Source organism: Alnus glutinosa, chromosome 11, assembly GCF_958979055.1.
Source record: "Alnus glutinosa chromosome 11, dhAlnGlut1.1, whole genome shotgun sequence".
Lineage (NCBI taxonomy): Eukaryota > Viridiplantae > Streptophyta > Magnoliopsida > Fagales > Betulaceae > Alnus > Alnus glutinosa.
Genome location: NC_084896.1, coordinates 1,601,287 through 1,612,460, shown reverse-complemented (window position 1 = coordinate 1,612,460; position 11,174 = coordinate 1,601,287). Strand labels below are relative to the sequence as shown.

Below are 11,174 nucleotides of genomic sequence, written 5' to 3'. Positions count from 1 at the left end.
TCCAATAGCTTAGCCATTTTCACATTTAGGCTAAAATGGCTAACCAATTCACTAAAATGTCCATCAATCTGATTATGTAAATCAAACGCAAAATGCATTTGTGAATAGTGCAACATGCATCTATTTTTTTGGGATAATTGCACCGTTGGTCCCTGTGGTATACCATAATTATTTTTCACTCCCTATGGTTTTAAAAGTTAATGGGAGATCCTCATGATATGCAATAATTACAAATCGATCCCTGACGTCAAATTCTGTTAAAATTTTTAACAGATTCCGTCAAATGTCACATCAGCGACACATGTCGCCAATAATATGGCGACACGTGTCCACCGTAATAAAAAAATATAAATTTATTAAAAAAAATAAAAATACTTATTTTTTTTAAAAAAATTAAAAAAAAAAAAAGTCGAAGGGGCCGACCACCCCTTTGGGGGTGGCCTGGCCGCCCCCAGCCACTGGCGCGACGGCAAGGGGTGGCGCGCGACCACCCCCAGTGGCCTGGGGTGGCCGGCTCCTTTAGCTTTTTTTTTTTTGTTTTTTAAAAAAAGAATAAGTATTTTTATTTATTTTTTAATAAATTTATATATTTTTATTACGGTAGACACGTGTCGCCATCTTATTGGCGACACGTGTCGCTGACGTGGCATTTGACGGAATCTGTTAAAAATTTTAACAGAATTTGACGCCAGAGATCGATTTGTAATTATTGCATATCACGAAGACTTCCCATGAACTTTTTAAACCATAGGGAGTAAAAAATAATTATGGTATACCACAGGGACCAACGGTGCAATTATCCCTATTTTTTTTATGGATAATTGCACTATTGGTCCCTGTTGTATACCATAATTACAATTCACTCTTTATGGTTTAAAAAGTTAATGGGAGGTCCTTGTGGTAATCAATAATTACAAATCGATCTCTGTAGTCAAATTTCGTTAAATTTTTTGACAGATTCTATTAAATGTCAAGTCAGCGTTACGTCAAACCAATAAGATGGCGACATGTGTCAATCTGAATAAAAAATATAAATTTATAGGGGTGGCCATCAGCCTTTGGGGAGGCCGCGGCCACCCCTCCCCAAAAAAGTTTATTTATATATTTTTTAATAAATTTATATTTTTTTATTCAGATGGACACGTATCGCCATCTTATTAGTTTGACGTGACACTGACGTGGCATTTAACAGAATCTGTCAAAAAATCTAACAAAATTTGACTATAAGAATCGATTTGTAATTATTGCTTATCATAATGACCTCCCATGAACTTTTTTAATTACAGGGAGTAAAAGATAATTATGACATACCATAGGGACCAATGGTGCAATTATCTATTTTTTTAATATGTTTTTTTTTTAAGTTTTTTATTTCACTCTCTTTCTCTCTCTCCTCTCCTATCTTTCACAAAAACTCATTTACGCCATAACAATATTGTAATATATTTATAAATCTGAAAAATTGTATATTAGAGTATGTTTATATGACAAAATCTATATTTGTTATTTTAATGTCGCATTCAAGCGAACCACCTCATATAAGAACAAAAATTTAATTGACTTTATAACAAATAATTATTCAAATAAAAATTGATCATGTTCAAAAAAAAAAAAATACTTATCGTTCAAAAAAAATATATTGGAATTAAATTGAAGAAAGATAAAAAATAATTAAAAAAATAGTATTTAAAAGATATAACAAAATAATAGATAAAGCATCAATCGTACAATATTGCCTTTTGAGATTCGAATCCGGATGGTCAACAAATTAAGAAGGAGATTTTAGAAGGTGTTGTGTAGCCCATAGATTTGACAGACCAAAAAGAAGAAAAATAGTGTATTAATGCTTTTTGGTATATTTTTTTTAACAAGTGGTTCGATGTGACATAAAATTAAAAAATAATTGTGAATGTTTTGTATTTTAATTTTTTTTTTAATAATGTTATTTTTTTCAAAAAAAGAACAAAAAGAAGAGAACGTAAGGGCGGAAAAAAAAATTTAACAAACAAAATATATTGTTTAGTTTATATATATTATATAGGGTTAAATACATATTTGCCCCATGTGCTTTACGACATTTATTTTTTACCCCATCAGTTTCACTTTTTATCAATTTTGGTACCTGTGGTATATGAAAAGACAGAAATGGTACCTCCGTCTGATTTTCCGTCCAAAACTAACGTTCATCCACGGCATTTTCTGTCATGTTGTTGTTTGGATGTTGTTGGAAACGATGTGTAAAGAATTGGGTTCTGGGCTTCAAATTTTTAGGTACCCAATGACGTGGGTGGATGTTAGTTTTGGACAGAAAATCAGACGGAGGTGCCATTTCCGTCTTTTCATATACCACAGGTACCAAATTTGATAAAAATTGAAACTGAGGGAGCAAAAAATAAAGGTCGTAAAGTACATGGGGCAAATATGTATTTAACCCTATTATATACGATATAACTATAATGATATTAAGAACCAGATAACCCTCGAATAGACCGTCCAAATTACACGTAATTTGAATAATCTAATAACAAGGGGGTTGGGTCCTAGGCAGCTTAATCCCAATTCTTGTATTGCAACTAGGGGTGGGCATGGGGCGGGGTGGGGCGGGTTTCCGCATTTTTTGGCCCCGCCCCGCACCTTTGCGGGTTGGAAATTTCCAACCCGCAAACCACACTTATTAAAGAGTAACCGTGCGGGGCGGTTCACTGCGGGGAGGGTTCGCGCGGGGCGGGGATTGCGGGGCGGGGCGGGTATTTTGAGTGGCATTTACGTAATTTTGATTTTATTTTGTAAAAAATAAAAAATTCAAAAAAAATACTGGTTTTTTAAATAAAAAATTAAATTCATATTTCCATTCAAGAACATTTTTCATGGATTAGCCTTTTAAACTAAAAGTCCTATTAATTATAAGATAAAATTCTAAGAAACATGATTTCTATTTTCTCCCATCAACAAAGCATAATGAATAAATGACAAGAATAAAAAGCTATAATATTTCACTATTCTATGTCATCAATTTTCTTGTCTTTTCCAAAAGTAATGAAAAGATTATTTCAAATAACAATACAATAAAAATGTATACACTTTAACATCCCATGAAATTGAACCATAAAAATTGTATTTCTCACACAATGAAATGAGTCCACTAGTTAGTAAACAACTAAACATGCAAAAATATAACAGTCCATTGGTTAGTAAACATGCAAAAATATAATAGTGAACCAAAACAATTTAAAACAAAAGGAAAAAATGAAGAAGATGAAGAGAAAGAGAGAGATTCCCTCTTCTAGCCTTCTAGTTTTCTTTCTTTCCCCTTTTTTATTATTATTATTTTTTTCTCCTCCTTTGTGCGGGGCGGGGCGGGGCGGGGCGGGGACCCGCGTTTTTTAAAAGTATAAACCCGCAACCCGCCCCGCCCCGCATAAATTTCTCAAATTAGGATCCTAACCCGCAAAAAATCTCGAAAATCCGGTCTTCTGCGGGGCGGGGTGGGGCGGGTGTTGCGGGGTGGGGCGGGTGCTGCGGGTTTTGCACACCCCTAATTGCAACTAGCAAATTATAATTGCCAATTTGCCATATGGAATAAAGCGATGTAGATTGATATGCATTGAACCTGGGGGAGGGGGGACTGTATTTGGTTATAGGCATTAATTATTGCTGGGAGATCATAAATTGGGCATACAAATATACAACCATCGAGCAAGAGATTTATTATAAAAAGTCTTGTCAAAAAAGATTTTTTTTTTTTTTTTTTTTTACGTGTCCACACAAGAAGGGAGAAGAAATTCGAACTAGTGACATCCGCTTCATGAGGCGTGGTCCTCAGTCGATTGAGCTATCCATTGAAGGCGGTCAAAAAAGAAATTTATGAAAGTTAGTTAAATTGAAAGAATTATTAATTTTTTTTTTTTTTTTTTATTTTTTAAAAAACCCTATAGTTATCATTCAAGCATGTCAAAATACAATAAATAGGAACACTATTATACTTCTTCCATATTAAAATTGGTATTTCTTTTATGGTGCATGGAAAAGAATATTAAAAATTTGAATTGTGTGGTCCATAAAAATTTAGAAAATTACAATCAATATCCCAATTAATTGTTATTAAATAATTAAATTTAATTATAATGAAAATTGTCGTGTCAAATTAAAATATTCTAAATATTTTTATTTAATTACAGTATAAAAAATGAGTAATTCTATATATCTGACTTTTATTTTATTTTACTGATACGATATTGTCAATCAGTTATTAATTTTTTTTTAACCAACACTGATTTAAGGGCAGTTTAACACTGTTACATTATTAAAGAGAGATAAAATTGTGACGTATAACATTCTCTCATCTTTTCATTTTTTAAAATTATCATTAGATTTATGGGTCAATATGAGTATTTCATACTGGTTCTACAGATTTAATGGTGATTTTAAAAATTAGAATGATAAGAAAATGACAGAAAAATAATGTGTAACATGAAAATCACAAATGGATTTGGGGTCTATGTGAGAATATCACAAATTTAATGATAATTTTAAAAAATATAAGAAAGTAAGAAGGAGGACAGTAGGAGGATGTAATATTTACATAATTGTGAAGAATTAAAATATATATTGATCAAATAATAATCCAATAAAGGAAATATATTAATTGTTAATAGGAAGGAAGACGACTTGATTCGCTCCCAAATACCACCGCAGACCAGTGTGAGTGAGAGAGAGAGATTTGTATTGGCTTGGAAGACGGGAGGGAGAAAACTATGCTTCACTTTTTGCTCTCTTTTTTCTCTTTTTGGCGCCTCTGCCTAGGCTTTTAGCAGCGCTTTCCACGAAGCCCACCACCTCCACCACCACCTCCACCGCCTTCTCTCACGTCACGCGTTCGATTCTCTCTCTCTCTCTCTCTCTCTCTCTCTCTTGATATAGATATATAAATTAATATCACTATTTGATATTCCAATTTCAAACTCGCTATTGTTCTCCAATGGCTTCTCAGCAACAGTTATTGGCGATAAAGGTAAGCCCTAGAATTTTTATTTTCTTCCCCAAAACCCTACTTGGCTTTGGTTATTGAGCACTCTCAGTGCTCTAATTGAAGTTGTTTTTGGTGTTTTTTTTGGGGGTTTTGGGGATTGTAGGGCGCGAAGGTGCTTATGGTCGGGGCGGGTGGTATCGGCTGCGAGCTTCTCAAGACTCTTGCGCTCTCTGGTTTCCAAGACATCCATATTGTGAGTTTTTGTTTTGCTTATTGCATTCTGAGGGGTTATTACTAGGGTCTTGTGATTTTTCGGGGGTTCTAGGGTTTTTAGGGTTTAATTTATCTGTTTTCGTCTCGTTTGCTTGTTGATTGAAGTTTATGCGGTGGTTATTGGAATTTATGAGATAAGGTTTGGAAATTTCGCTTAATTACTTACCAAGGAAAGAAAAGATTAATTTAATTCTTTGGTGTGCGACTTTGTTCCTCTTTTGCTCTTGTATGCAAGTGCAAGAAGGTAAAAAATTCGTATGCGTATAATTTCCCCCCTTATTTGCTATATCATATATAATTTAGTCTTTTAGAGTTTTTATAAGTTTGAATTTCTTATTTTGTTCAATTTGTGTAGCTTATTCTTTTGTTACCAGTTCGATTGCGTGTAGTAGTTAAAGACCAATAAAGCCTAGCTTGAGGTTTTCACTTCAATGGCAGTTGAACCAACTAATTTGTGGTGCTATTCATATCTGGAAGTCAACTGATAGTTTGGGTCCCAACTCCTTAGTTCAGCTTAGGATTTTGAGATCCTCTCATTTCAAGTCTCTTAACATCTAGCTGGACATGGTGGGAATTCATTTCTTACTCTTATTATATATATATAATAAAATAATGTGGGAACCTATATTTTGGTTCAGCTGATTTCATTTTGACAACCTAGGCTGGGATGTATAGAGTGGAATTCAAGGTTTTGTGTGTTGAATCTGATGTCAATCTTGGTATGTGATTGTCTTGCCTGATCATATGGGCATTATGGTATGCTTGCAGTTAATGTGGTCTATGTGGGTGGTATTGCTACCTTTTGCTACATTAGCTATCTATGGATTTGAGTTAGCAGTTCCCGGATGCCTTATATAAGCCTTTTTATATCAATATGTGTATATGTATTTTGCCAAATTATTAGAAGAAGTCTATCCAATCAATTCCCCTCTCCTCTTTCCACGTGAGATTTAACTGGTGTTATATTGTTAACCACTTTCATGCTGTATAATTTATTAATTTAATCATTCTTGTTGGATGAACTAGTGAGCTATTTACTGTCTGCAGTTTCTAAGGTCCTGGTGATTATCTATACCTTTTTAATTTTTTTCAAAGTTTCTGTAGTTTTAAGCAGGAGATATGCTGATACACATCGTTGTTTTGGTAACAATTTTATCATGCATTTATGAATGCTAATTTGCAGATTGACATGGACACCATAGAAGTCAGCAACCTCAACAGACAATTTTTATTCCGACAATTACATGTTGGGCAGTCCAAGGCCAAAGTAAGTACATTCCCAACCTCGTGCACCTTTTTCCTTGCAAAGGCACCTCCTTTTGTATGATCTTCTCATAGAATTTTGAACCAGGTTGCCCGGGATGCTGTTTTAAAATTTAAGCCTCACATAAACATTACGCCGTACCATGCAAATGTCAAGGATCCTGAATTTCATGTAGACTTCTTCAAGCAATTTAAAGTTGTTCTGAACGGACTTGACAACTTAGATGCAAGACGACATGTGAATCGCCTATGCTTGGCAGCTGAAGTTCCTTTAGTTGAAAGTGGGACAACTGGTTTTCTCGGGCAGGTGATTTCCTGTCTTATAGTTGTTTGTGAGAAGTTATCAATGTTAAACTAAAACAGGTCTGTAATATGGACTTTATTCGTATTTTTATTTTTCCTTTCTGTATGATGTTTTTCTCTTTCTTTGATCATTGTATGGTGTGTATGTCTGTACACACGCATACACAAAGTAGGTTTCTTAGATCACACAATCCATGTAAATCGTTACTCTTGTTTATTCTGCCAAAGATGTTTCAATCTGGAAAGGTTACACTTTATCATATATATATATATATATATATAGCATCTGTTATTTTATGATGGCTCTCTTTATAACAATTGTATGATAATTATTCCATGAAATCCATTTGTAGAGTACTGGATTGCTGCTTCTTCACTGCTTGTGGTTGATTCCTTCTTTTACTAATTTGTGGAAGCAGGTAACCGTACATGTGAAGGGAAGAACTGAGTGCTATGAGTGTCAGCCAAAACCTGCTCCAAAAACGTATCCTGTCTGTACTATTACTAGTACTCCATCAAAGGTATCTCACATGTTTATTGCTTCATTATTGTTTGGTTTTTGAGTAACTGCTGCAGTATTTATTGGAAGATAGGAGTATTTAGTTGGCAGTAGTTAGCTGCGAATTAGAACTTAGTCCTTTTCACTAAGCTATGCCTTAATTTATAGTTGAGTGCTTATAGAAGCTGTACTTACTGCTGGCATTTTGCTTAGTTTATAAGTATTTAAGCGAGAATTCCAATAATGGAAAATTAGAAGATATGAAGAGGATATTGAAGCAACACAAAGCTGCAATGAAGAGGCATCCAGGGGAACAAGAACACTATTGTGAAAGGAATACTCTTTAAAAATAAAATATTACTTCCTTTTACAAAGCACACAGAAACTTTAACTTGCAGCTCCTAAGTTATTGTGAATGCCAGATCTTAATAGATACTTGTCTGCAAATCCAGTTTGTATTCTGATTGAACAGTTCAAAAATGCAGAATATCGTATGGTTTCTACTAGCTTACAGGACTTACATTATTAATTAGGTGAATGATCATATGTCACAAGGGTTAAATTATTTATCCTCTGATAATTTCCCATATAAACTCCTGCTCCATAAGTCCCAGGCTTTGACATGTTTGTTTAATTTTTTCAGTTTGTTCACTGTATTGTATGGGCAAAGGACCTACTATTCGCAAAGTTTTTTGGAGACAAGAATCAGGAGAATGATTTAAATGTGCGTTCAAATGATGCTGCTAGCTCATCAGAACACACAGAAGATGTATTTGAACGTAGAAAAGATGAAGACATTGAACAGTATGGAAGGAGAATATATGATCATGTGTTTGGTTGTAACATTGAAGCAGCTTTATCTAATGAAGAGACGTGGAAAAACAGTAGCAGACCAAAACCTATATATAGTAGGGATGTCCTGCCTGAAGGACTGGCTCAACAGAATGGAAATATGGATAAAAACTGTGCAGCAGATGATCCGTCGTTCGTATCTGCCATGGCATCTCTGGGCATGAAGAATCCGCAGGATATATGGAGCCTTATGGAAAATTCCAAAATCTTTCTGGAGTCCTTGAAACTATTTTTCACGAAAAGGGAAAAGGTTTGGCTTGTACCATTGCTGTATTTGGAAGAAGCTGTTGCCCACTTGATTTATTTTTCCCATGTCAACACCCAAGTTGAAAGTTTTATTTTAATTTTAATTTTTTTTTTATTCTTCTTTGCGGGTAAGCAGGAGATTGGAAACCTGACTTTTGACAAAGATGATCAGTTAGCTGTGGAATTTGTTACTGCTGCTGCAAATATAAGGGCTTCTTCTTTTGGAATCCCTTTGCATAGCCTTTTTGAAGCTAAAGGTATTGCCGGTAATATTGTCCATGCTGTTGCAACAACAAATGCTATTATTGCTGGGTTGATTGTGATAGAGGCAATCAAGGTGCTGCAAAGTAATACAGACAGTTATAGGTGTGCGCAGTTTTTGTTCCTTTCTATTTGACGTGTTTTCCTTTTGAAGTATATTTTACCTTTGATTTTCTAGATTTATGTATTCTCCATAGCTTTGTGATAGGGAAAGCAGTGGTCTTCCAGTTTTTGGTGGTTTCAATTCCGGTGTAACGAGTTTCAGTTATTTGCGTAGGGTGACTTCTTTAGCTTATTCATTAACACGAACATTTAGGAGCTGAATTCATAGTAATCTATATTTTCTTAACAAAAAATGCTTTAATTTTTGAACAACCCCCAACTGATAAAAGGAAAAAGAAGATGCTGTATGTATAAGTTTGTGGGTAAATTCATGGTCATCCACTTGAATAATTTAGGTTGGCTTGCCCTCAGAGCTAAAGGGCAAGGCTATAATTCTTTCTGTTCAAGTGTGTGGAATTGTGTCAGTCCAAGATAAAGTAAATGCTATTGTTAAGAATTTGTTAGATTAACAATTAACAACTTATGAAGGACAACAATCAATCTTTTGCATGGAAATTTTTATCTCCTGTTTGCCATGTTAAAAGTTGGTGAGACACCATTTCTGGAAGTTAATGTTATAGCATGAACTGAGTTGTTTTTTTTCCCCCCTTTTCCAATCTGTATTTGTAACTTGTTTGCTCTAATCTGATTGGGATGTTTATAAAGGATGACATATTGTCTAGAGCATCCAACGAGGAAGATGCTTCTGATGCCAGTGGAACCATTTGAACCTAACAAATCTTGCTATGTTTGTTCTGAGGTATGTTCGATCTTTTCTTGTTTTTCTTTTCCCCTTCTAACTTAGGTATTTATTTTGGTTGACATTTTACTCATAATTGCAATATGCTCACATGTGATACAACTGAAATAGAGTCCACTAACACTCGAGATCAATACTCACCGTGCAAAGTTGCGAGACTTTGTTGAAAAGATTGTTAAGGCCAAGCTTGGGATGTACTTTCCACTTATTATGCATGGGGCGGCACTTCTTTATGAAGTTGGTGATGATCTTGATGAGGACATGGTAGCAAACTATGCAGCAAACCTCGAGAAGGTATATTTCTTTCTTTGTGTTTACTATTCACGTGCCATTCTGTTCTGAAGGTGACTTTTTCCTCTTTTTACTTTTCATTTTAATTTGAATATCAGGTGCTATCTGAGCTTCCTTCTCCGATTACTAGTGGGACTATGGTCACAGTTGAGGATCTAAAACAGGAACTTACTTGCAACATCAATATTAAGCACAGGTTTTTCCCTGCCCTATATATATGCTTCGAGTATAAGCTTCCTATCCACTTATCCAAAAACAAAAACAAAATAGAAAAAAAAAGAAAAAAGAAAAATGGAAAGAACGAAAGCATAAGTTTCCTATATAATTGTATGGATTGTTTAATCAACCTTTGGCCTTTAAATGTAATAGTGAATTGGAGGAAAACTTTTGCCTGCCTTTCGGGGGTTGTAAATTTTGGTCTGTCTATGATGAGCTACTTTAATAAATTATGTGTGCATTTTTATTCTGACAGAGAGGAATTTGATGAAGAAAAGGAACCTGATGGAATGCTTCTCTCTGGATGGAATCAAGCTTCTTCAGTGGAAAAGGATGATAGCAAGTCCATTGGCAATGGTGGGACGACATCAAATGCTTCACAAACAGTGCCAGTGGAGGCTGAAAAGGATGATGAGATGAGCAATGTTCATTCTGGGAAGAAAAGGAAACTGTCCGAGGTTCCTGAGGCTGCTGCTCAAGATTTTTCAGGTGTTTCTGATAAAACTAGAAAAAACAAGAAATTGGAAGTGGTTGATGACGATGACGACTTTGTCATGCTGGAAGGGGATCCGGGCATCTACAAGAAAAAAAAGTTGTAATAGTCCTTGCTTGGACTTAATTGTGGAGGGATCTTACATCCCAATTTTGTACCATTTTAGGGAGGTATGGTGATTCTTTTGGTTCTCATAATGGTTGTTTTAGGTCTCAATATTTAGTCTTCTTAGGCCCTTGTAAGGTTTAAAAGTGTAGCAACAATGTGTATTCTTCGTAGCAAAATTAACTGAGGTTAGTTGGCCTGTAGCATCATTGATGGAGATTGACCTGAAATGAACTCGGTGATTGACTTAATGGCGATAATGTTGCAACTTTCTCACGAGCTATTTGAAACACTCTTCAATCTTCATTGTGAGTTATATTGTCTCCTTAAACACCCATGGATGAAAATGCAAGTCAGGAACCGTTCGGAGGATCAAGAAGCACTGTACATAACTTGCCAAATTTCTACCACAGATTCTCAAAAATGAATTGGTCAAGCAATGGGAGAAGATGGTGAGCATCCATGGTACGATAACTCAAACTTGCAGTGGTTATTGATCTTGCTTTATTTGAGGTATGCTTGGAAAGAATAGCTGTTGAAA

At 34.9% G+C, this 11,174-nt stretch overlaps 1 protein-coding gene across 2 annotated transcripts; it reads left to right on the top strand.

Annotated features, from left to right (window-relative positions):
* Positions 1–4,683: 4,683 nt before the first annotated feature.
* On the top strand, positions 4,684–10,925 carry LOC133881671 (SUMO-activating enzyme subunit 2). 2 transcript variants are annotated; one of them, XM_062320664.1, is made up of 11 exons: positions 4,684–5,011; positions 5,133–5,222; positions 6,426–6,509; positions 6,594–6,812; positions 7,228–7,329; positions 7,951–8,409; positions 8,542–8,771; positions 9,435–9,528; positions 9,640–9,822; positions 9,918–10,015; positions 10,292–10,925. In XM_062320664.1, exons 1-11 carry the CDS (start codon positions 4,979–4,981, stop codon positions 10,632–10,634), a joined length of 1,935 nt encoding a protein of 644 aa, XP_062176648.1. In that variant the 5' UTR covers positions 4,684–4,978; the 3' UTR covers positions 10,635–10,925. The 2 variants fall into 2 exon arrangements, with proteins under 2 accessions (XP_062176648.1, XP_062176649.1); XM_062320665.1 differs by lacking the exon at positions 4,684–5,011 and having other exon boundaries at positions 6,581–6,812.
* Positions 10,926–11,174: the final 249 nt, after the last annotated feature.

Excerpts from the sequence above, each read along its gene's own strand:
- LOC133881671 (XM_062320664.1), top strand. The coding sequence starts at position 4,979 with ATGGCTTCTCAGCAACAGTTATTGGCGATAAAG. Across the intron at positions 6,510-6,593 it reads TTGGGCAGTCCAAGGCCAAA|GTTGCCCGGGATGCTGTTTT; the intron begins GTAAGTACATTC and ends ATTTTGAACCAG. Across the intron at positions 7,330-7,950 it reads TTACTAGTACTCCATCAAAG|TTTGTTCACTGTATTGTATG; the intron begins GTATCTCACATG and ends TAATTTTTTCAG.